The sequence below is a fragment of the Aotus nancymaae genome, unplaced genomic scaffold (assembly GCF_030222135.1).
Source record: "Aotus nancymaae isolate 86718 unplaced genomic scaffold, 86718_ANA_hifiasm-v0.15.2.pri h1tg000004l, whole genome shotgun sequence".
NCBI lineage: Eukaryota > Metazoa > Chordata > Mammalia > Primates > Aotidae > Aotus > Aotus nancymaae.
In genome coordinates, this window is record NW_026988415.1 from 17,285,532 (window position 1) to 17,311,607 (window position 26,076).

General features: G+C 38.1%; 1 protein-coding gene across 1 annotated transcript in view; it reads right to left on the minus strand.

The window, feature by feature from the left end:
* The window catches only part of STK26 (serine/threonine kinase 26), a 54,619-nt gene extending 30,126 nt beyond the window's left edge, over positions 1 to 24,493 (minus strand). The window contains exons 1-2 of the mRNA XM_012458765.3: positions 24,370 to 24,493; positions 24,120 to 24,270 (exon numbers count right to left, since the gene is read on the minus strand). Coding sequence (XP_012314188.2) covers positions 24,120 to 24,161 — 42 coding nt within the window. The 5' untranslated portion in view covers positions 24,162 to 24,270; positions 24,370 to 24,493. The remainder of the gene's footprint in view (positions 1 to 24,119; positions 24,271 to 24,369) is intronic.
* Positions 24,494 to 26,076: the final 1,583 nt, after the last annotated feature.

The window sequence follows — 26,076 nt, forward strand, 5'->3', positions numbered from 1 at the left end:
GTTGGTGGAAATGATACAATTTTTTATAATTGTTAAACCACTATGCAATTGATTGGCCCCTGTATGTATACACAACTACCAAATATTTCATATTACAGTTTTTTAAAAAAAATGATCTGTAAGTAATCTTGACTTTCTGGCATTTCTCAGCCTATTTTTTTCCATGTCAATAACTAGACTGGAATGGGCTAGCCTCTAGAGTGTAGGAGGTAAAGTAGTAGTGCTATTCCGTATCATGATTCCCATAGGATCCAACGTCAAGAAGCCAACAGCTCCAATTCCACCTTTATCAGTGATTTGTTGTAGACTTCAGTAACCCTTAATACTAATGTTTCCAGTTCTGTTCATTAAAAAAACCCACAAATTGATGAAATTGTCCAGGAATAAAAAATAATATTTAGCATCAATTGTTAATTTTATGCTAGGTTTATGCAGGCCTAGAATTGTTTAAATGACCATGTATGCTCAGATTACTTTAATAATTATAAGGATAAAATAAACTCCCTACAAAATTTTCTCAACCGTTGAAGAATGTGATGTTAGCAGAGTAATTCCTTACTTTGCACAACTTCAGGTTCATATTACAAGTTATCAGATAAAATTTTATGGAATTCTTAAGAGATCTCTGTGATTTATATTTCTGAATTAAAACACTTAGCTTCACTATATTTTGCATATGACAGAATAAGAACTAAGATAAAAATTAAGTATGTCTGTACATGTTTCAAATTAAACATGAAGAATTTGGCTTGAGGTTAAATTTCCTTATGTGGACAGTCATTTAAGTTTGCATTTTCATATTTATAAGGGCTCAAAACATTTAACTAAGTGTACAATGAAAATGTTCTTAGCTTACATATTTTTATGGTGTACTCACATTTTTACATCTTTCTCAAAGGCTATTATAATTTGCCTTTGCAACGTAAAGTAGCAGTGAAATTCCCAGATTTTACATGCATATAATGAGATACATCAGATGTAGTAGGATATATCGTTACATCAACCCTGGGCTTCCTTGTGGTCATCAGACAGCATTTTATCAACTCACAGTTGACTCCTTGTCTTTACCCACCCACTTAAAAGGCAGTTTTGAGATTAATGAGGCAGCAGCACTCCAACCTTGGTCTCAACGGTGAAGCATAAAGTCAAAGGTCTCACACAGTATTATTTTATACTATTAAGGCAACTGTTTAAACTTTCAGCAATTTTGTGCATAGCAACAAGAAAAATGTGTTCATAAGGCAGAAATAAAATTAAGTGTATAAGTACTTTTTCATCTCTTTATTTTATTATTACTTTTAAATGTATCTCATTAGCAAAAATACTTAGAATGGAGATATTTTAGTAAAGGATAACTTCATTAAAATTATTACAAAAGATTTTGACATAGCGTATGAATAACATAGCAGTTTGAGGAGTTTCTCCCAATTAATAATTTTGAGTCTACTTCATCTTTAAGAACAAAAGAATAATTGATAACATTCCTTCATTCTAATTCCTCCTACTCACTAGAGGATAGGAGAAGAGCTTCCTCTGCCTCCTAGCTTGCATTCCTCTTTATACCAGCTCAGATCAGTGGAAAAGAACAAGGAAACAAGCAGGATACATTCTGGGAGGTGAAGAATGCTGTTCTTTACATGTTTGTAAGACCGTTCATTTTACAATGAGGTAAAAGAGAATGAGACATTTCTTTGATTCTATTGTCACTTAACCACAGATCACATTTTTCCAAAGAAAAATGAAATATAGAGTGAGAATAAATTTAATAAATTCCCTTATCTTAAAAATACTCAAGCAAGAATCAAAGTCATAATAGGCAGCACTTTCATTAGCTCCATTTCCCAAATATAGAGGCCTTCACATTCCTGTTAATTAAAAGTAGAAATGTCTGATTATTTTGTTCAGCCAGGTACATCATCTTTGGATATAAGCCCTTTTAAACGAAAAGTAGTAACTATTTTTTTTTTTTTTTTACTAACTCTCTGGGATCTGAAGTTCCCTTAAACCTTTAATTATATTCATGGGTAAAGGGAAGGAAACATCCTGCAAACAATCACATTCTTCTCTCAATAAACCAAAAGTCAAAGCTATTATCACAATAAATGTTGGATGCAAATTCCATTGCATCATTTAGCTAATTCCTCTCTGACCTTAATAGCCATTCCAAAGGAAAAAAGGAGGTCTGGTTTCTCATAAGTACTACAGAGGTAAAGAGAGCGGAAAGGTCAGGAAAAATTGTCTTAATTTCGCTTATCTTGAAAATTACAAGAAATCAGCAATTATTAAATGTCATTTCACCATCTGTATAATGAGGGAGAGAGGTAGAGTCAATCTTTAAATCCCTTACTGTTCTGAAGCTGTGTGAATCCATGAAGTATTAGAAGCCAAGTCCCTTTGTTCCCCTTCCTTGATCACTAGCAATCACCAACCCTAGTTTTGAAACAAGGTAATGGATTCATTGGTACTGGCCATGTGGCCAACCCTGTAGCAACGTAACAATAGCTCAAATGAAAAGTATATACCACTCCATTGTTCCAGCAAGAAATTCAAAATCACTAGTAGACCGTATTCATGCCCAACACTCTAATACTGTAATAAAGTGGGCCTAGATGCCAAGAACAGAAAGAGCAGAATGAGTTATTGTCCAGACTGATTTCTCATCCTTCACACTGGCCATGTCCCATTATATATGAGTGACTGTCCTGGAGAAAGTCAAGGGAAACCACACATTCAGCTCATACAGGACCTAAAGTTCTATTTGTCTTTCTCTCCTTTAATTGTGAAGTAAATTCACTCAGAACTTAAAGTAGTACTCAGAGAGAGAGTACCCTCTCTCTCTCTGAGAGAGAGAATTTGAATATATATATATATATATATATATGGAGAGATAATTTGAACATCCAGTGAAACTAAGTGTCCAAAGGGAAAATTCCAGGGATATCTTAACATATTCAAGCCCAATGCTTCAGTAGGTAGTATATTAGACATACAAACTTAAATATAATGATCCATTAGGAAATGACTCTATTTTTAAATTTTGAGCCTTTAACTCATGCCATTTTCTGAGTATACAGTACCTTGCTTCTCCTTCTCCATCTCTGAAAATTGCAGCATCGTTAATTATAAACAAAACAAAACAAGCCTTCCATCCCCCTAGGGGAACCTGATTAACCAAACAATCCATTGTTTCATCTTCTGCCCTCCCACAGGCCCTTACTTGTGTCTCCATTAGAGCACACATTTTACTATGTTTGCATTCTCTTTCATTGCCATGACTTTCTATTTTCAACAGTAGGCTTATTAAGGATAGGGCTCTGCCTTACTCAGCGGCAGCTATCCTCACAGTATCCAATATGGCCCTTTATACACTGTGGCCCTTGGACGTTTGCAGGGTATTTACCTGGGGGCACTTCTAAAACGAAATCTTTGGCATGTGATTATCTTTTCATTTGCAATTTGACTTCTGACTTTTGGCAAAAGGGAGATTATATTCAATAAACTGACAAATGTTAAGATAGGTATGAAATTTTAAGTCAATTCCTATTCTCACGTGAGTAACATAATAAAAACTTTCCAAAGACGTAACTGAGATTTTCTTCTCTCAACTGCAGAAAGCTCTCTGGGTTGCAGAACAGCAATTCTTGAAAGAATATGAAGCTATACTCAAAGAATAGTTGGTATTAGCCACACACACAAGGATGCATATCAGTGGTATATATAAATCTGATTCTAGAAGCACATCTGCAATCACCATTAACCAGAACCACATGATTACTGTGTCCTGGAGCATCCAGGATGATTTCAAACTCTATTGCAAAGAGTAGAGGTCCTGAAGAGCCACAGTTTGCATACCACTCTGCTGTAAATTTTTTAATTTCATTGCACTAAATACATATAGAAATACATAATTTAACCAGGCATCAGGCTTAACCATAAGCATTAATGTTAAAATTACAGGGATTATTACTGACTAGACAGGAGGTTACATAAATATGGCCTGGGATTGATAACAAGCTCTAACTATAAAATATTCATTTGGAAAGGGGGAAAAGGCCATACAATGAAAGAAAGACAAAGACTCTGTTAATATATAAATGATAAAACAGGTATCCTAATTTATTCAGGCCATTATTTAATCAAACCCACATAGGGCACTTTGAAGTGATAGACGCTGAGAGCCTCATTTTATGCTATCCATATTACAGGCAAAATAAAAGGATGTCATTCTAGTACTTTCAGAAATAAATGCCTTTGGTTAGAATCTAAGGCAGCAGTCCCTTATAGCAAATATCGAACTATCATGGGTAATGTTATGGTGAATCTTTAGCACACTTATTAAAATGCATTGGATTAAAACAAAATTGATTTGCTCACTGCCTATCTTTCTTCTAGATGCGGAACTCCAATTAAAATCAATAGGTTTGAAGCTTGTAAGCACAGCACTAAATTATTAACACCATGAGTTCTTTTAGAAAATTAACACTGATTGAAAAAGTGGAATTTTACATAGACTTACCTTTTCATTCTTAATGAGAAAGTGGCTGCAGAATAATTTCCCTCCAACATTTTCTTCCTTAATCAAATCTATATTCTGAACGAATTTAATCAAACAGTATTTATTAAGAGTTACCCAATGGAATTGTAGAACTAGGGAAAATTATCTATTGGGTCCTGCTGGCTTTAACATTTTATGATCAAAAGAAAATGATACTGATGGCATGATGGCATCGATAGCAAATTATTTTAATCTTGGTAAAAAGAGAGGAGCTTATTGAATAAAAGAATGGTCTCTAATTTTTCAATAATCACCTTTTAATTTCCCCAAAGTGAAAAATATCATCAAAGTGTGTGTTTATGTGTGTATATATGTGTACAGGGTTAAACGAATGCTTACTGTTAGTTTTGTTACCCTGTCTAATTCTTTAAAGATTTGGAACAGTGCATTAGTAAGTAAGAATACACTTAAAATGGTAAGTGTGCGTGTGTGTATGTGAAATAGTTGTACCTGAAAACCTAAGAAGAACTATTACAAATGAGCATAAAAGTTCTTCACTGTGCACCACAATACAGTCAATACATATGAGAAAGTGGCTTACATTAACAATACAGGGCTGAGATTTCAGCAATCTCATTGACAATTTTATTATTGCTATTCCCTTTCCTTTGCACAGGGAGTACCATTCATTTTGGGGAAAAGGCACTAAATATTGTTATATTTTCACTTTCCCAAATAATACCAGATTAGAAGACTCTTCTACTTGTGGATTAATCTCCTCTTGAAGGTTCCCAAATGTTTTTGAACTAAAATTTCTGATACCGATCTCCATCTCACCCCATTGTCCCCATTGTCATAGCACTTGTAAATATTCTAATTCCTATCTCCAGAGGTACAAATTCACCTGTTTTTACACTCATTGATCTGTGCTGACATTGTTGAAATTACCAAAGCACAAATGAAATGTTTGACAAATTAAATGTTCAAATAAAGAAGAAAATGCTACTGAAATTATGAGATATCTACTAATGAGGTGAGTCTTTTAACAAATATTTCAAACATGAAGCAATTTCCATGTTCTCCACACAAATATGACTAAGATAATCTTTGCTAATATAAATACAAAGCATATCAGTTGATATTTGTAGTCTTTGTCTATTTAGCAATCAATTTAACAAAACTGTAATTCTCCAACTGGGATAATCAACATCTAGTACTAAATCTGAATACATGTAAAAAGCTAATCATTTTCCTTTAAAAAAAAAAAATGCTATGTAGTCTGTTTAGGAACTTTAAAAAGCAGTAAGATTTTAGAACTTGAAGTCACCTTTACAAAATACTTGGATTTTTATTTTATAGTGAGTGATTTGTAGCTGGGGGTGGAGTGGGGAGGGCAATGACAAATAAGTAACCTCAGGATGGAGATAAATGACAAAGTTCCTTAATTAGTTCTTAAATTGCCATAGCCAAAATCAGCTTGATGAGCAATTCTAAGTAATCAAAATGTTTTGAACAGTGCCTACTCAAAAAGACCAGTGATCTACAACTTGAGGTGGCTTGTACCTTATCATTTTACAACCCCAACCAGAGAGAAAGTACCATTCATCAAACAAATCCTCACTGCCCAAAAAGACTCATAAAACATTTTGGAAAACACTACCTTAGAATTCCCTTTGTTCTTTCTTGCCTTGGCTAATTTAGTTTCTCCCCTTTCTCTTCTTTACCCCCAGTCTGAAAGCCAGCTCAGCTACCTAGCACTGCCTTTCCTGATCATCTCAGCAAGCCTGGCTTGACTCATCTTTTCTCAGAATTTCTAGTCAGGCTAGTAGGGAGCTGCTGAAAGCTTTCAGCAGATGAGTAAAAAAATAAAGGTTATGTTTTAGGTAACTGCATCCTGTCTATACACAGCCTCAAGTCTACTTAATGACAAAAGAATGGCGTGACAAAAGAAGGGATGATGTCTGATATTTTCCAGAAAAAAAAAAATACTGATAGAACTTCGTGATTAACTGAATATGGAGATGAAGGAAATCAGTAGCAAATTGCAAATAATGCCTCATGGTCATTTTCTTTTCCGTGATAATTCTGTAACATACAATACATTTTTATGGTGGATGGCACCTCCCCTACTAAATCAAGTAGTCAAGTGGCATTGGTAGAGGCTGATTATTTCATATGCTATGATCTAATAATTTCAATGCATTTTTGATTAAGTATTATTCTCCTTACTTCTGACAAGGTGCCTGAGATGTTAATTGTAGGGTGAAGACACTTACTCAGCACAAAGAGGAAACAAATGTGATTATATCTGACACTTAACACTTCTTATTCACATTCCTTCTCTAGTAGATGTGGCCATCTAATTTTAAATACTGATAAGAGCAATTAAGGCTCTCCCCTGTCCTCCCTTATATTACTTTATAAAATTCACTCACTTTTATTTTCTTTCTCTAGAAACTGAGAAAAATATTAAAATGTATCTGCATGCAAACATATAAATGTAATTTATCATTCACTGTCATTACCAATACAACATTCTATGAAATTCTGTGGTTAAAGTGTATCTCTAAAAAGCAAACAAAATATATCTGCCTATTTACTCTGATCTGAGGTCTTTCCTAGAATTAGGCATCACAATAATGGAACCAATAGACAAGTCAGTTACCTTAGTAAAGCAAAAATCTTTTCCATTATCATACTATATCCACAACCTCAGTGACAATACTGCAAAATGCTTTCTTTCCTTAGATCAGCAATTCTCAGTCATGCTCAATGCCCCAAGGCAGGGGTTGGCAAAACTTTCCTGTAAAGGGCCAGATACTAAATATTTCAGGCTTTGTGGGTCAGGTACACTTTGCAGTCTCTGAGTCTCTGTCACATCTTTTTTAAACAACTCTTTTAAAATGTAAAAAATATTTTTAGCTTTCAGGCCTCACATGACTAGGTTACAGACAGTATTTGGCCCTTAGCTATAGTTTGACCACTGCTACCCTAAAGAATCCTCGTATGTAAAAAGTTAACTGCTCTCTGGTACATCTAGAATTGGGTTTCCTTATATGTCCTTCTCGAGAGAATTGAGAAGACAGTAACTCAAAATCATTTTCTGTTTTATGGTTCAGATGAGGAATTCTGGTTGAGAAAGGCTGCATTCAATTAACAAAGCTCAAAAAGCACTACCAGAAGATGGTAGGTGATTATTATTTTCCAAAAATACAGGCAATCAAAATATTTGCCAGGGAGAACCTAAAAATCCAAAATTTCAAATAACTTTCCTTTTGTCCAAAGCACAAGCCAAACATTATAGCTTTACTACCTCTTAGCAGAAAACAAATTACACACAGTAAAAACACAATTACACATTTATACTTCAATTAAAAATTATTTACATCAAATTAAAAAATTACCTGGAATGAGTACCTGATGCCTTAGATATATAAATTGTTGTGTGTACCCTATCTTTTACAAATAATAACTTAGTCCCAACTCCTGAATAAAATCTCTAAAACTCAGTGTTAAAGTTTAAGGATTACCTATGCAATCCCTTTACATTTGCAGAGAAGCACATAGGGAATTTCACACTATAGTGGGACAGCACACACTACATTCTTCATTCATTCTACTAGTTAGGAGGACATGATTTAGTGTGCTATCAGGACAAAAAAAAATATCAAGCTCTGGAAGTATCAAGCTCGGGAACCACTTGGCCATATTAAATAAGAATATTCTTTCACAATGAACAGATAATCTTTTCAGTTAAAGAAATTTTTAAAAAGTATCTAAAATGTGCTTTATCTTTCAACCAAGATCACACCTATACTGTAATTTCATAATGCATTACCATCAAAAATACACACCAGAGTAATCAAATTAAAACACTTCTAGTTATACAGATTGAGCCAGAACCCAGGCATGTGGGTAGACAAAAGGAGGGAACTGTCTCTAACCTGGAACAGGATGCAGAAAAGAGTGGTTTTACTGTTGCTGTTGTTGTTTTAGTTTTTTTAAGCATGAAGACATATATACCTTTTAGACCACTGGAAAGTTAAAAGTGAATAATATAAACTATACAGTATTTAGTATCTGTAAATATTCCTAGAAAAAAGTAATTGGACTACTACTATTTAGAACTCAGCCAAAACATAAATCAAGTAACACTAAAAAGTCATTAGACAAACTTATTTTAGAGTATATATCAGATGCTACACAGCCTTGAAATGCTCCACATAACTGTTTTAATCATTCCCTAAAGGAGACCTTTAATGCCAGAACCTACTGAAAAAAATAACAATGATATTAAGTCTAGTCATTTTAAAGTAAGTCTCCTCTTTAGCTCCCTGCTCCCCACAAAATAGCGGTTCAAATTAGCCAAGTAAAATCAAGTGACAGATATTCTGGCATCTTTCTTTATTAACGAAAGGTATTCATTTTGGCTACCAAGGGAAAAAAAGGCCACCTAAAATGACTTTAAGTGTCTAGAAACAATTTATTGGCCCAATACAGATTCTACCCAAATTGCACATCATAAATAGAAAAGCAGCTAAAATCACAATTCCCATTATACCAGATATTTCCCCGATCTTTACAAGCTTCCTGCCAACCACAAAGACTCTTTAGACATTTCCTTGCCATAACAAATTAATTATATAAATGTCACTTTTATCACAAAAGTCATACACAACAAGAAAAAATGAATTACTATTACCTCCCCAATTTCCTTTTCTGTTAGTTTTTTCTCGTCTCTGCAGAAAGTAGAGAAATTTCCCATTCTAAACAAATACAGAAAGAACTCTGAATCTTTAAAGCGAAGAATTACTTTTCTCCTTCCTTGGAAATACTGTTTTTCTGTTCTTCCAGAGTCCACCACCTTTTCCCTCACCTACATTTTCTGTTTGCTCATGAGGCAGCAGTAATCCTCTGTTATTATGAAATTCTACCTTCCCTAAGCAGGGTTTACACCGCAGCCTCCAAAAAACGATGCCTGAACCTCAGCAGATAGAAGATCCATAGCAACAGCGGTAATAGTTTTTTTTTTTCTCACTTGCTATTACCAGAAATCACAGTCCAAAAAGACGACCATGGAGGTGTCACCTATGCTAAAACCTCAAAATTGATTCATTAACTAGTTGAATCCCACGTTTTCATTTTATGTGCCCTTTGAGAAGCCTGTGACAGAATAAAAAAGATCTTTCAATGACAGTCACCATTTTTCATGAAGAGATAAATAGTTTTTAAAAAAAAAAAAGCAGCTCTCCGGGTACGAGATTTTGTTTGTCACAGAAACAGAATTCAATGCCTGGTCCCTTCCATTCTCTATCCCTTAGAATCTATAGTGTTAAGTACTTATAACAATTTGAGCTTCAAAATAAAAGCTTAGTCAATAATGACAAGTTTCTGTGAAGTAGCAGTCATTTGTTTACTGCCCACATATCTCTGATATTACTAACACATAAACAGATTAATATTTATCAAAAGCAGTTCCTTTAATGCAATGATTCTCTGTAAGACTATTCTACAGGAGAAATTAAGCAAAGAATTGAAAATCTTCATAAATATACTACTAGATAATGTTCAATTCAGTCCTAATTCGCTAGAACTGCTTAACATTGGTATTGAATTTCATTAAAAGCTATTTCCCATTATCTGTACTCTGTATGTTATAGACTGCTGTGAGTTCAATTTCTTCAGAAATACTAAGAGTTTAAAGAGCAAAGGTAGAAAGAACTAGCCACAATAAACGTGCAACATGTGTTACAATAAAAATGCATCATATGTAAAATCCTGATAATGCTATTATTAATTTAGACATAGATATTCATATGTTTTCACCTTCCAGTATATGAGGTTTTAAATTAGGTAAAGAATTCTATATATTTTCCATATAATAAAAATACTTAGCAAGTCCATGGACACCACAATTTTTACTGAATACATATTTTTTTACATAAATTACACTGATTTCCTTTAGTTTGCAGACCTTCTTAAATGACATTTTCAAATGATATTTTTCTGTGCCTTGAACTTATTGACCATTCCGTTACTTATTTTTATTTTGACAATGCATTTTTCCGCTTTTAAAAAATAGTTATATCTACTATTAGCATAGTTTATTAAAAACTCTATAGGCAAATGTTGAGCCTTATTTTTTGAAAAATAGATTAAAAGTATTTTCAAACATAAAATACACTTCATGGGCAATACACATTGAGAGTGCATATATACATTCATTCATCTACCCATTTATCTGTCTATCATTTTCCCCAACAAAAACTTTATAATCAAGTGTGAGGTATAAGGTAAACATATCAGCATTTTTACATCCAAGTAAATTTAATTCCCTGAACAGGAAGAAAGTCACTTAGGGATTCTAGTGATAATTAAATATGGCTTAAATTACTATTACTATTTTCAGATAGAGTTCACCCTGTCACCCAGTCTGGAGTGCAGTGGTGCTATCTCAGCTCACTGCAACCTCCGCCTCCAGGGTTCAAATGATTCTATTGCCTCAGTCTCTTGAGTAACTAGGATTATAGGTGTGAGCCACCACGCCCGGCTACTTTTTGTATTTTGAGTAGAGGTGGGGACCATGGTGGTGAGGCTGGTCTCAAACTCCTGACCTCAAGTGATCTGCCCACCTTGGCCTCCCAAAGTGCTGGGATCACAGAGGTGTGCCAGGGAGCCTGGTCAAAATTTTTTAAGAGGATATTTCATCACCTGCTTTTGCACATCCTCATTGGTGGCAAATCTTTGATTCTGAAGGATGGACTTGTTTTTGTTGGTTGTGTGTTCATTTTGGAAATTGAAAAGTGATTTAAGTCCAAAGTTGGTGAACTAGGTGGGTAAATCAAGTTTGCTCACATTGTTTGGTGTTGCCCTACTTTCATCTCTTTATTTTCAGTTCTAATCCTCTGTTTGAACTAAACTCAGAGCTTTCCTACTGGGTACCTGTTGGCAAACGATAATATATGAATCTGACAGGTATAGAGAATATTTCAGAGAGCAGAAAGACCATTTAGGAAGTGGTTTGATATTTCTTTAATGATTCAGAAGTAACTTCCTCTCTCTTCCAGGAATTTACATATGTAAACGCAAATTGGCTTTGAAATGTCAGGATTGTGAATGAGGGTGTGTGTGTGTGTGTGTGTGTGTGTGTGTGTGTGCAGTCAAAGCTATTAAGTCTGGTTTGTTTGTGTTTTCTTTTTGGGGGGTAATAATAGGTCTAAAAATCTCTACCTGTGGGGGAAATATTGTTACTCAATGGCATTTAATATACTGCTATTTATATCACTTTAGCCAAGTTGCATTTTAGCAACTATAAGCATAAACAGATCTCATATTCTTAATAAGGGTCTGCATTTGAAGATAAAAGCATTAATAGCTGTTTACTACAGTAAACACTTAACCATGCTGAGCATGGTAACGTAATTCCACAGAAATGTTTTATTTGTAAGAATTTGTCATCTAAGGGGCTTATCCAGACCAAATAAATAAATAAATAAATAAAATAAACAATAAATTATTATAAAATTATATAACAATAAAATGAAATCAATAAATAGAAACTGGAGTAGGTTACCTAACAGCACACATGGGCCAGTGATAACTACATAATGATGAGGACGGGTGTTTGCTAAGTCGCAAACCTAACTGGATCAAGGAAAACATAAGTCATGGGTGACCATGAGATTTTGGAAGCTGTAGAACTTAACACAAAATTGAGTTCAGCTTCTTGGAAAGATAACTGGAAATCTTGTTGTTTTCATCTCTCACAATTTCATCTACTCTCTTCACATAAGATTTGCCAATACCATTTGACCCAGAAATCCCATTACTGGGTATATACCCAAAGGATTATAAATCATTTTATTATAAAGACACATGCACACATGTTTATTGCAGCACTGTTTACAATAGCAAAGACTTGGAACCAACTCAAATGCCCATCAATGATAGACTGGATAAAGAAAATGTGGTACATATACACCATGGAATTCTATGAAGGCATAAAAAAAGGATGAGTTCCCGAGGCGGGTGGATCACGAGGTCAAGAGATCGAGACCATCCTGGTCAACATGGTGAAACCCCGTCTCTACTAATACAAAAAATTAGCTGGGCACGGTGGCGCGTGCCTGTAATCCCAGCTACTCAGGAGGCTGAGGCAGGAGAATTGCCTGAACCCAGGAGGCGGAGATTGCGGTGAGCCGAGATCGCGCCATTGCGCTCCAGCCTGGGTATCAAGAGCGAAACTCCGTCTCAAAAAAAAAAAAAAAAAAAAAAGGATGAGTTCATGTCCTTTGCAGGGACATGGATGAAGCTGGAAACCATCATTCTCAGCAAACTGGGACAGGAACAGAAAACCAAACACCGCATGTTCTCACTCATAAGTAGATGTTGAACAATGAGAACACATGGACACAGGGAGGGGAACATCACCCACTGAGGCCTATCAGGGGATGGGGGGCTAGGGGAGGGACAGCAGGGGGTGGGGGATTGGGGAGGGATAGCATTAGAATAAATATCTAATATAGATGGTGGGGAGATGGATGCAGCAAACCTCCATGGCACTTGAATACCTATTAACAAACCTGCACATTCTGCACATGTACCCCAGAACTTAAAGTATAATTTTTTTTAAAAAGAAGAGTCACCAATCTCCATCTCCTCTCTTCAACGAATGTGTTACTGATTGCCTCTGCTTGAATGTGTGACCAGCACTTCAAATTCAACATTCCCCAAAATGTACCCATTTTCTTCCAAACTCAGCCTTATCTCTAACTGTACTCTCTCATCATGTTTTTTCTCTTCTCTTATTTAAGGGGTCGCCAATGTCTGTTGAAGTCATCCTTGAGTGGTGCTTAAAGTACTCCCCAGAACCAGCAGAGCAGCTGAGAACTCATGAGAAATGCAAATTCACAGACTTCACCCCAGATCTATTCAATCAGAAACTCTGGGGCTGGAGTGTAGTAGTCGGTGTTTTTGCAAGCCCTCTAGGTGCTTCTCATGCATGCTCCAGTTTAACCATCACTCTTCTAGATTAAACCCTTATCAATTAAGCCTCCAGCCTTCCCTTATCTCCAACCTATCCTGTTAGGTTTCCAACAGCGGAATGTACTGTTCCAAAACAAATAAACAAGGTTATTCCATCATTCCACTATCTCTGGGGGGAGCGAAAAACCTCTTTGTTATGGACTGAGTAAAGAATAAATGTCTCAATCGAGGCCTTTTACGATCTAGCTCTAACCATTTATACCGATAGGTACCTACCTCAATTCTCTCTTATACAAGGAGCCTGTGTGTGCCCCCTTGTGTCTTTTCTCCTGTTTACCTTCTACTCTCTTTTAAAGATCTGTTGAAGGCTATCCTGCTGAGAAGTAATGTAGTGGAGTACCAAAACAGGAATGCCTAGCAGAAAGGTATTCTATAAATGATAGTTTCCTTTCTTACGCCAGTCTTCCTTGGGATGGACACTTCTACATCAGATTCTGTCTTATTTGGGATTCATTACTATTGCTCTGTTTTGTTAGATTTCTAAATGTGTAGGTGTCTAGTCACTCTGGTTAGAGTATAAATTTCTTGACCTCAAGGACTCTCTAATGGTTTTTTGTATTTCAAAGATAGGCAGCAAGCACTCTGTACTACCCAAAGTAGTCCTCCCAAACTTTGCTGCTAATAATTTTCTGGCTTAAACCACGTAAATTCAGTGTGTAAAAACATTAAACCTGGGTCACCACTGTCCAAGCTGGGAAAACCCAATATATTACCATTTACTGACAAGCACATAAGAAGGTTCACTGCTAAGTTCAAACAAAGGATTTGAATTAAAACTAGAGACACAAACAGGACCCTAATTAATGAGTTTGCTAAGTGTTCTTCCCTTGGGGTCAGTAGCACTTAAAAAGCATACATTTGAAAAACGCTTCTTTCCTGAGGCTGTCAGATACATTGACTTTAGTCTCTTTAACCACAATAGGTCAAAGTTCTATTTTCTGTCATCATACTTACTAGCATGTGTGCATGCTTTGCTGATTGGTTTCTTTCGTGCTTCTGCTTAAAGTTAAGGCAGGCAGCAGGAAATTGAGATCAGGGAGTTTAGAAACTTTCCCAGCTCTAGTGGGCAGCAATAACGATGAGGCAGAGGCTTTGGGAATAAATTCTGACTTTATGGTTTCTATTGGCTCAGCTCCCCCAAACTGTCTTGCATTAACAACAACTTATGCTCCACCTGATTATCTATATTGCCCATCTCTCCCCCACCACCCACTGCCTTGTTATTTATACTATAGTGCATCAAGCAGTCAAGCCTAGCTTAATATAACATACTGTAAAGTGATATGTCTCAAAGCCAATGGTTTAGTGGAAAGCTGGGGGTGGGAAGCAGGGTTAAAAAGAGACTAACAGAGCAACTCAAAAATGCATTTTCAAAGAAAAATCTGGATGCTTCTAGATTTTCTTGAAGTATTTCCTCCACCTGCCAAAAATCCACTCCTAGGATCGTGTTACCAGGCACTATTGAAACCTGGTAGAGTAATTCACTAGCATGCTTAGACATTTCCTAACACATGTAGTGTGGTACATATTTTGAATTCAGTAAAACTTCGTTAGGTTGATATCGGGAAGCTTTTTCTATAATTCAAAGCAACTGTTAATTCTTTGGCTAGACACCTTATTGTTCTGTAATAAACAAATTGGAAAAAAAATTGATGGTTGATTTGAACTCAACACGGTTCAGTCATTTGTATTTTAAGTTAATAGGCTTGTACTTCTACAGATTTCTTTTCCCCATTTTTTTTTAAGAGGTATAAGGGGGAGAGGGAAAATTTTAAAACACTGCTAACAATACACAACCTCTGTTACAAGGATCAAAAATAAATGTTGAAAACTTTTTCTGTAAACATTTTTAATGAGAAAAAATGCAAAAACACAATGCCTTTGACTTCCTCAGTGGCATATTTTTTTAAGATGCTTGACCAAAAAAAAAAAAAAAAGAGAGAGAAAGTTAACATGAAAAAGATAATTAGACTATTTTCAACTCTTTCATCTAAGCTGTCTACAGTTTTGTTTACTCTGAGGCCCAGGAAGTATGAACCACAGTTTTGTTCTAATTTTGACAGACTATCCAAAGCTATGACATACCAGTGGTTAATCTGATATTTTAAGACACAAATCATTCTAACCCGTGATGCTATGATAAATGGAGGAAAGGAAAGGCCAGCAGGCTGCTGTCAGAGAAAGGCTGGAACAAGTCCAGAAAAGCCTGAAGGGGAGTTCTCAGATGCGTCCTGTAGCTCTATCCCCAGTAAGGTATACACTAGTGATGGGTGGTAGGGAGAGGCGGGCAGGAATGGAGGATGGGGTGTGTTCCATATATAGGTTTTCTGGTTTCTTTGAATGTTCATGTCAGGTTATTTGCCTGTCATATGTGGTTTTGGGGAGGGACAACAAAGAGGATCATGGGTAGAGTTGGACATCAATGTGCCCTTAGTTTTATTTTTAAATCCAAATTTGAAGGCATTTTCCTACAGAATCACTCTATGTCATAGGAGTGTTGAGAGAAATTAGTTAATATCCTCAATAAATATTTTATTTCTACAAACATTAATTCAAAGATGTAGTTCTTGCCATCTAACACTTTAGTCTAAAATGGCAGATGACCAAGTGAGAAATGCACAGAAGATAGGGTCAAGAACAGATAGAGAAAATGTGGTATGTATACACAAGGGAGTACTATTCAGCTGTAAAAAGAGGATGAGATCCTGTTATTCACAGCAACATGAACAGAACTGGAGGACATTAAGTTAAGCCAGGTACAGAAAGATAAATACCTCATGTTCTCACTCATATGTGAAAATAGATACTAGAATTGTGAGTATTAGAGCCTGAGAAGGGAAGCAGGAGGAGAAGATGTAGAAAGATTGGTAAACTGACACAAAATTACAGCTTGATAGGAGTAAATTCTGTTCTGCAGTACTGTAGGGTGAATACAGTTAATCATAATTTATTGTGTATTTTCAGAAAGCTAGAAGGGAAGATTTGGAATGTTCGCAGCACAAAAAATTATAAATATTTGAGGTGATGGATATGCTGATTACCCTTATTTGATCATTAGACATCATATATGTGTATTGAAATATTACTCTCCGTTGGGTACGATGGCTTACGCCTGTAATCCAGCACTGTGGGAGGCCAAGTGGGCTGGATCACTTGGCCCCAGGAGTTTGAGACCAACCTGGGCAACATGGTGAAACTCCATATTTACAAAAAAATACAAAAGTTAGTCAGGCATGGTGGTGACCTCCCATAGTCCCAGCTACTCAGGAGGCTGAGGTGGGAGGGTCACTTGAGCCTGGGAGGTTGAGGCTGCAGTGAGCTGTGACTGTGCCACCGCACTCCAGCCTGAGTGACAGAGTGAGACCCTGTCTCCAAAAAAAAAAGGAAATATTACTCTGTATCCCATAAATATGTATAACTATTACATATCAACTAAAATAAAAGGAAAAAAAGAAGGGGTCAAAATTTTAGTTCGCTGTATTTTATTGATTTTTGTTCTTTTAAAAACGAGTTACATTCTGCCATTCCTTCAGAGACATTGTTTTACATGTACCTGTGGTGGAAATTCTTTGAGTCTTAATTGCAAGCAGTGAAAGGAATTTGTTATATCTAATAATACTGTTACTTTTTGTTCACCTAACACCATTTTTCTAGCAACAAATAAAACCAGTAAAACCACCACTCTTTTAGAACACAGAACTCAGTTAAAAACTGCTATCAAGATATCTGAAATTCTACTATTGGATTTCCATTTCTTAAGGAAATGGAAAATGTGAATAGCCATGGACAGGTAATGCACTGAGCCATTGATCAAAAGCATCTCAGTATGAGTAAAATTATCAGATTCTTTCTAATGTGACAGTTCAGACAGGAAAGTAAAACAGTTTTTTATTTATATGTTTGTTTTTTGGGGAGTGGGAGGGCAGAGGGAAGAGACAAGAAATAGATACGTCCAAATCACCAGTGAGAGGACCCTGAAGAGCCATGGGAAAGCACAAGTAGAAGGAAGGAGAAAAGGAGAAGAGATGAGGAGAGACAGAAATTTGTCTGAAATTATCCATGGTTACTAAGAAAGCAATGAAGCTCATTTTTCTCTCAAAGTCTGTGGAAGGCAAGGGAATGAGAGCGTCAGTGTGTGTAGACAGATGATTAGTTACAAGTATATGTTGCTAGACATATTACACATAATACATGAAAATCATTTAAATAAGTATAGAAAGTCTACATTGTACACACATAAATTAGTCTTTACGCTCTACAGAATTCAAGCATTGTACAATATTTTTAAAGAAACAGAATTTTAAACAGTTAGAAAAGTCCACTCTATAGTATAGTGATTAGCCAAGACTTTCACATATAATTCATACCTAATGGCATAAAGAATACAGAAATTCATGGTCCCTGTCTTCAAGAAATATGCAACCTTGTTTGGGAGACAAGTATATATAATTAGAGAAAATCTAAGGCAGTATAGACATCATGGACTAAACTGTCTACTACTGACAATAGACATATTAGATGCTTGGAAATGGAAGAGATTTCTATAGCCTGGGACATTCAGACAAAGTTCACCAAGAAGGTAAGATGGAGGACCATGAAAATCAGGTAGAATTTGGCCAATCATTGATTATTGAACTGTGACTGGCATGGTAGAATTAAAGGGATTTCTTCTTGGGAAGTAGTGGGAACTAAGTCTAGATCTACAGAGAGGAGCCATATAACAGAAAGCATGGAAAGCTGAGCGTAGGGCTTTGGGTCTCATTGGGGGTGGTGCGAGGTGGTGATTGGGTTTCAAAAGAAAAATGTGGGTTATCAAGCAGGAGAGAGATGAGATAATGACAGTGTTTTCATGTGATTAGCCAAGTATTGTTTTGCAGGATGAACTGCCACACACATCATAACACCTTTTACAAAGGAGCGCCAACTCCACAGATGATAGTTAATTCATCATAATAACCTCTCATTGAGGCAAAGGAAATGCAGCTTTTATTATTCCCCATTTTGTAGATGATTTGCTCAAGGTCACTGAATAAATGAAAAGCAGAATAAAATATACAGTATGACAATGTTCAATGGTTCCTAAGTACCAGCTAAATTATATTCTCTCATTTTCTGTGACTCAAGCAAGCGAAGTTACATGAAGATGGACCTTTGTACTCAAGTGCCATTTCTAAGCTCTCATTACTGTTGAAGGCACATGTCCTACCATACCCAATTCCTGTTTATTCTCCCTACAGTCCCTACTCCCCTGGTGTCAAAAGTTCTAACTACTCCTGCCTTCTCTCAGCTAACAGTCTTTGATTATTTTGCTCTAGCTGGTCTTCTGCCATTAGCATTAGCATATTCAACATCTCTACATCAATACTCAACAACAAGGACAATAATTTGGGTTCATCAATGCAAAGCAATGCTTTCCACCTCAAATTGCAAATCTGATTATCCTCTTAGGGAGGTGTAAGGGAGGTAATAACTCCATATACTGGACTCTGGTACAAACCTGAATTTTTTCTCCAATGTAGGTTTCCAGATGACTTTAAATAAAGAATTCCCCCACCCCGCCCAGTTAACTCTCTCTCTAACTTGGCACATTTTCTCATCCTTCCATACATCTTAAAGCCACCCTTCCTCTTCTTATAACCTATGTGTCCTGTCTCATGAGGGCCCTCACTTCCACATATTCTCTCTGGCATTATGAACGTCTCCCTCCTTGGTGTCCCTAGTCCTTCATTTTCAAGTGAAGTGCCTAGCATAGAGTAGATGCTCAGTAAATATCTAATGAATGACCAAAGCTCCATCTTCAACTACTTGTTGGACATATTTACGTTGTCATCCCATTGTTACCACAAAATTCACAAGTCTAGAACAGAAATCCTTAACTTCCTACCAGATCCGGCACTTCCCCATTACATTCCAATCTCTTTAGATGGATCCTAATTCTCCCAGTTCCCCCATATTCAACACCACAAAGTCTTTTAACTTTTCCTTCTGAAACTAGCTAATTATTAAGCCTGGTAATTAATTTTTTTCTTCATAGTACTAAATATATGGAAGGGAACCTGTCCGTGGAAGGCCCATTGTGTCTGTATAACTATGATTGTCCCATTGAAATAGCCTCTGTAGCCAGGCGCAGTAGCTCACGCCTGTCATCCCAGCACTTTGCAAGGCCAATGTGGACGGATCGCTGAGTCCAAGAGTTGGAGACCAGCCTAGGCAACTGTAAAATATTGTCTCTACAAAAAAACATAAAAATTACCCAAGTATGGTGGCGTGCACCTGTAGTTCCAGCTACTCTGGAGGCTGAGATGGGTGGACTGCTTGAACCCAGGAGGTTGCGGCTGCAGTCAGCCATAATCGCGCCACTGCACTACAACCTGGGTGACAGAGTGAGACCCTATCTCAAAAATAAAAAAATTAGAAAATAAGAAATAGCTTCTGTGGATCAAACTACCCCTCATCTCTCAATCCTCCAGTTGGATTCATTCATCCAATTTTGAGATTTCTCTTCCTATATATAATTTGGTACATTGAGTTTCCCTTACTCAGAAATGTTTAATGGCTAGTTCAAAGGCCAAAATCCTTCCCTGCCATTTAAGGACAGCCATGATCTGTACTCAATCCAGTTTTTCCGATGTTATCTAGTATTATTTTTCTAGCGGAATTCTCTATGACAGCCCTAATGACTTTATCCTGTTCTCAAAGATTGTGTGTGTGTGTGTGTGCGCGCGCGCGTGCTCACAAATGCAGTGTACCCTTCCTTATCTATATTGTATACATAAGCTCCTTGACTTAAAATGTGGTTATGTCCCAATAAACCTATCATAAGTTGAAAATATTGTCAGTCGAAAAGGCATTTAATACAGTACACCCAACCTACTGAACATCATGGCTTAGCCTACCTTAAATGTGTTCACAACATTTACAGTAGCCTACAGTTAAGCAACATCATCTAACACAAAGCCTATTTATAACAAAGTGATGACTATCTCATGTAATTTACTGAATACTGTATGGAAAGTGAAAAACAGAATGGTTGTGTGAGTACCATCGTAAAGTCGAAAAATCCTAGTCTGTCTACCTTTGCTTGGGATTTTTCCTCGCTTGGAAATGACCTGCCCAGAGTGCATCCTAACAAGACTTTGGGGTCAGCTTACTTTCTGGAAGCCTTCAATTCTTCCAGTCAGACACTTCTATTACACTTACAATGAGTTCACAGATTTTGCATTATTTGATATTTCATGTGCTGTCTTTAACAACTCAACAAGATTTTAAGATCTTTAAGTGTAAAACATGTAATATACTTCAGTATGCTTCCCAGAACCCAGTGATTATATTCACCAATGCTGGGCAATGTTTTCCACCACTTAGATAAAACTCTTCAATACTGTTCATTAATCCTTAAACTCCATTTCTACTTCTCATCTCAAATAACAACTATATTTAAACTATACCACCTTGGTCATATTTAAAGATATGTGAAGGCTAATTTTAAAGTTCTTTAGCAGAAGCTTTAAAACTTCTTTAACAAGAGACAGCATAAAGCATAACATTTAATACTCTAACTCAACATTTAACTTTATTCTTCCACCTACATCTTATGAAAGATTCATTAACAATATTCTAAATGAAAATTTGTCCTCAAAAATACTATTGTAGGTTCTAAGGGGAAATATCTTAAAACTAAGTACAATTTATAACTGAAAACTTCAAAGAAAACAGGTTTCAAATCATTAAAGAGTACATATTTAAGTGGAAAGAAAAAGGTTTATTGGTTTATTTTTTTGAAGTTGTACTTTAAATATTTTCAAGGGTTCAGCTACTGGTATGGAAAATTCCTTTAGTTACACACTAAAGAAGCAAGCACAAAATAAGTACAAAAAACTTCATACCCTCAACATTTGGTGTAATATGGCAAAAATGTTCATTACCACAATATTAAGAAATATCAACAATATGAGTTTGAATAACTAATTCATAAGGAAGAGTTTGAACTGGACCAAATCCTGGGTTTTCTTTCTTCACTCCAAGTTTCTTTTCTATTTTAAACTAGTGGCAACAGAAATTTCTTTGTTTGAAAGTCAGGAATGCTGGAAGTCTTAAGTGATAGAACAGGTAGCTGGTCTTCTACTTCACGTCTCTCCTCAGAGGGAGAAAAAAATTGTGGATAAAGTAATTTTGTTTTTATTTCTGGAAAAATCATTTTTTCCCATCAATCTCATAATTCTCTAAAACAAACTGTTAAAAAGTTATAGGCTGGCCGACCACCTCACCCTGATTTGTGGAAACAACATACAGTAATTTCAAGAACACATGGCTAACTCAAGTTTTCTAAAAGTCTGAAAGTTGCTCCTAACGCTTTCATAAAACTCTAGGAGCATTTTACAAGCTCGCAGTGGATTTCTGCATCTCATCCGCAATATTTTGCTACATAACAATAACAGAAATAGTCTAGGTTCAAGAGTCACACTGCGTGCTCTCAAATTTATTATTAGGGTATTGTACAATTCCAACTATGGAAAAAACTATGTGTTGCACAAAGTGCTTACGAAGTATATTTAGAAAGAAAATGGAAATAAGAATTTACCATTTCATTAAGATGAAGAGAATGACCAAAAATAATAATAATAATAATAATAATAATAATTCTGCTCTTCTTCGCTAACATTGAGATATTTGCCCTACTCAAATTAGTCAGGACAAAGTAATCAGAACTCAGAGGGCATACAGTGAAAGGCAGAGTTTGTAATTTAAAGTATGTGATTCACATTCGAATCCACGTTAATTAAGATGTAAATATTCAAGAGATAGGCAACTCAGATCATTAAACAAAGCAGGGAGCAGCACTCAGAAATACTGAACAGCAAGCAGTTCCTAAACCATATAAATTCAATAAGGTCAAGACAAATAAAGATCGGAAACTATTTTCTCCTCAGCACACAGAGTTCCCCAGAATCACAAACTTGAGAACGGGAGGCACTCACTCTGCTGACGCACACACGCAGGCTCACGCACACAATGGAGCGAGAAGCATGGAGACCCTCAGAGACAAACTTCACGTGTGCATCGTTCCACTCTCCATAGAATGGAAAGAAGAGCACGGTGGGAAAATGTCACTTTTTCCCAGATCAAACAGCAAAACTGTACTTAGTATTGCGAACTATGAATTTCCTTGATACAATCAAAGGCAGAACTGAATGAATGGGGTGTGGGGCAGGGTGTGTGGGGAAAAGAGGGGGGAAAGAGAGGGGAGGCCGCCTGAGAGGAAGAAAGTTTGAGGCATTTTGCAAGGCTTGAATGGATTAATCTTTTTTTTTAAGCCCTACTATTTCCTATTTCCCTTTCTCTCTATTTTATATACAGTAACTTCCTGAGACTCAACCCAGACTTGCCCTAAATGCAGCCGAAATGTCTGATGTTTAGGACACACCAGGAGTTCTAGGTGCACAAATGATCCCTTCCTGGGAAATAATTTTAAAATCACTTTTGTGGGCATGCATAAAATGAGAACACTGCTAATAAGTAAATTGAGGCCCAAGTCTACAGGAAACATCAGCTATTTGCTACTCTAAACATTTTATTTCTGAACTTGAAAAAAGTTTGTTTTCACATTTTTAAATCATGAGGGACTGAGGTTTTAGTGTTTTTAGCCTCTAAACTATTCATAAATGGGTTGTTTGGGCTATCTAGCAAAGGAAAAAAAAGTGAATACTTTTAAAAGTTGGTAGATTTGGATAACATTTAGCAGATAGCCTAAAGTGCACCGATTTAAAAACATAACAGCATGAAAAGTTTTCCAACATAGCTTACCTTTAATAAAATGAAAATATAATGGGAGGGGGCTGGGCTGGGTAGACTTTGAGTAAGAAGTTGGGTCCCATGCAGTAGTCCCTTGTCCAGGACAAAAAGCTTACTTTAACCACATGTAAGTCATCTTGTGGGAAAGGCACGGAGCGGGGCTGGGAACTCATCACCTCAGCGCTCTGAACAGGACCAACATTTCTCGCTCCACACTATGGGCTGGGAACAGATCGGGGAGCCAGATACAACTTTGCCCTTAAGCAGCAGTACCGAAAGGGAGAAAGAGGTCACCTCTCTCTCTCAGCCCTACGCACACAGGAAGAACCCAATTCAAGCCGCCGCCGACACCCCTGGTCTTGCCCCGCCCCAGCTTGAGTGCGTGTTTGGGGTGGGGGTTGTAGGGCACTCACTACTCGCGTTTTACCCCACAAATTCCAAGGCACTTTCATGTCTCCCAGGTTAAGTTTCCCCCCAATCCCCAACCGTGCCAAGCTCCACAGGCGCAGGTGTCTGTAGCTCTGGCCTATTTTTATACCCCACAGCCGCCCTCAATCCCCACCTAGTTGCGCGCTCCAGTCCCGCCTCGCCTTCCCAGCGAAGAGCACCACCTAGCCTACACACCAGGAACACCTCAAGCCCTACTCCCAGGTCACCTGGCCAGAGTGACCGGCCCAGCCCTCAGGGGAGCCCTGGGGCCGTCCCTTGTCGTCGGTGCCCAGCACCGAGAGCGCCCCGGGCTCCCAAGCAGTCACGTGGGCGGCGGGGGCGGCCTGCGCTTCCTCACCTGCATCCCAGGCACTTGGACAGCCACCGGTGAGTGGGCCATGGAGGCGACTGTAGCCTCGCTCCGCTTCTGCGGCGGTGGCGCCTTGAGTTCGGACTGGCTCCTCCTCCAGGGGTAGTTCGGCGGCCCTCCCAGGCTTGTCGATAGGGGCCTGGAAGGACACACAGAAGTGGGGTTAGTGGGCTGGCGGCGCGTAGCCCGAGCTGGGAGGTGGGCTGTTCGCGGCGCGACTCCCTGGGACTCAGTCTACCTTTCTGGCGCCCGCCCGCCACTGAAGCAGCCGCCTCCGCTGTTGCTCCTCTTCCTGAACGCCGAGCGCTGTGAGTGGTGGTGGCTGGGACCTGGGCTCGAGTGATGCCGCTCCTCTGCGCCTCGCCGCTTTAGGAAGAGGAGGTGGAGGCGTCCCAGCCACCCGCCTGCTCGCCTGGCCCGGGAGGCGGCTGGGGGCGGTTCCGCCGTTGGCCCTGCCCCCGCCCCGCAGCCGGGCGGTGTCGCGGGAGCCAAGGCTCCAGGCAGCGAAGGGGTTTGGCTGGGGTTGCTGGAGTCTGAGAAGCTGGAGACTCTCCCGGCATGGGGTGAGGAGAACCCGGCGACCGGGAGACCTGGAACACGGCTGGGCCTGGGAAGAGAATGGAAGAGTTTGGGAAACCCTGAGGGTATGAGGGCGTCCTAGATGCGACCACGTTGCAGGCAGGCGTGCGAGGCTGGGGCACGAGTACTCTCGGAGACCACTTGAGGTGAAACTTGGGAATGTTGGAAGTCTTTCTTGGCTCCCCGGCCTGGCCGAGGGCGGGATCAGAGATAGCCGCGGAGTCGGCGGCCCCCTGCTTTTTCCCGCCATCTGGTCTCCTCAGCTGGGGGCTGCTCCTCTGGGCAGACCGGTAGCCACACTCATGCTTTCAGAGTTCCCCGACCCCAGACATGGTTCAGATGACTTCTAACCTAAGGTCCCCCCTGCCTCTTTGGCTATCACTTGCAGGACGGCCAAACTGGGGCTTCTCTCTACCACAAGTTCTGCACGTGTAAAGGCAGAGGGAAACTGGAAAATAGATGATATATCAGCAGAAAAATTAACGAGGATAGTAGAGGCTTGAGAAATGAGATTGGATCGTCAGCAGTACAGGTTATTGAATTCAGCATACACAGCAGCGGTTTTGGTAACTCCCTGCCTCCGCCGCATTTTAAGTTCCACTCCGGGAGGGAGACAGGCTCTTTTGAGAGTACTCTAACAGCGACTGTAACACTGGTAATAATAGCAACAGGAATTGCATTATGAAGGCACCTTTGGGAACACATAAGGGGTTAATTACTTTTTAAAAACGTAATAGTGGAAGGCCGGTTTAAAATGATGAAGTTCCTTACTTTGAAGTTTGTTTGGGTCTCTAACCACCACACGGTGGGGGGCCTCTAGTGGTAAACAGTAGTTTCTCTTCTTCCTTTTAAATCTTTTTCAGAGAATAATATATGATTCTTATCAATATCATTATCATTAATGAATGTCATTTTCTTTGTGCCAGATACTGCTAAGTGCTTTCTGTGTGTTATTAATACCTTACTGAACCTTTACAAGGGCCTTCTGGGGTCTTATTGATTTCCCCCTACTTTACAGATGAAGAAAAAGGCTCAACCAGGTTAAATAATTTGACCCAAATGTCACACAAGAAGTGGTACAGCTGGGAATTCAGACGCAGGTGCCTCTGCCTGGTGATAAACTTACTACTTTCTCTGTGGTTTCTCTTTGTTTTTAATGATGATAAAAGGTACAACTGCATTTTCCTCACTCCTAGTTCCCCCAGTCCAGCCCTTCACTATTTCTAACCTAACGGTAGGCTCCAATCTAGTCTTGATTTCCCACCAACCCAGCTCACAGCATTGCCAGCTTGACCAGAAACCTGCAGCGCCACCTAAACTTTTAATGTCCCTAGAAATCCGAGGGTTCTTTTGATCCCTCAAAAGC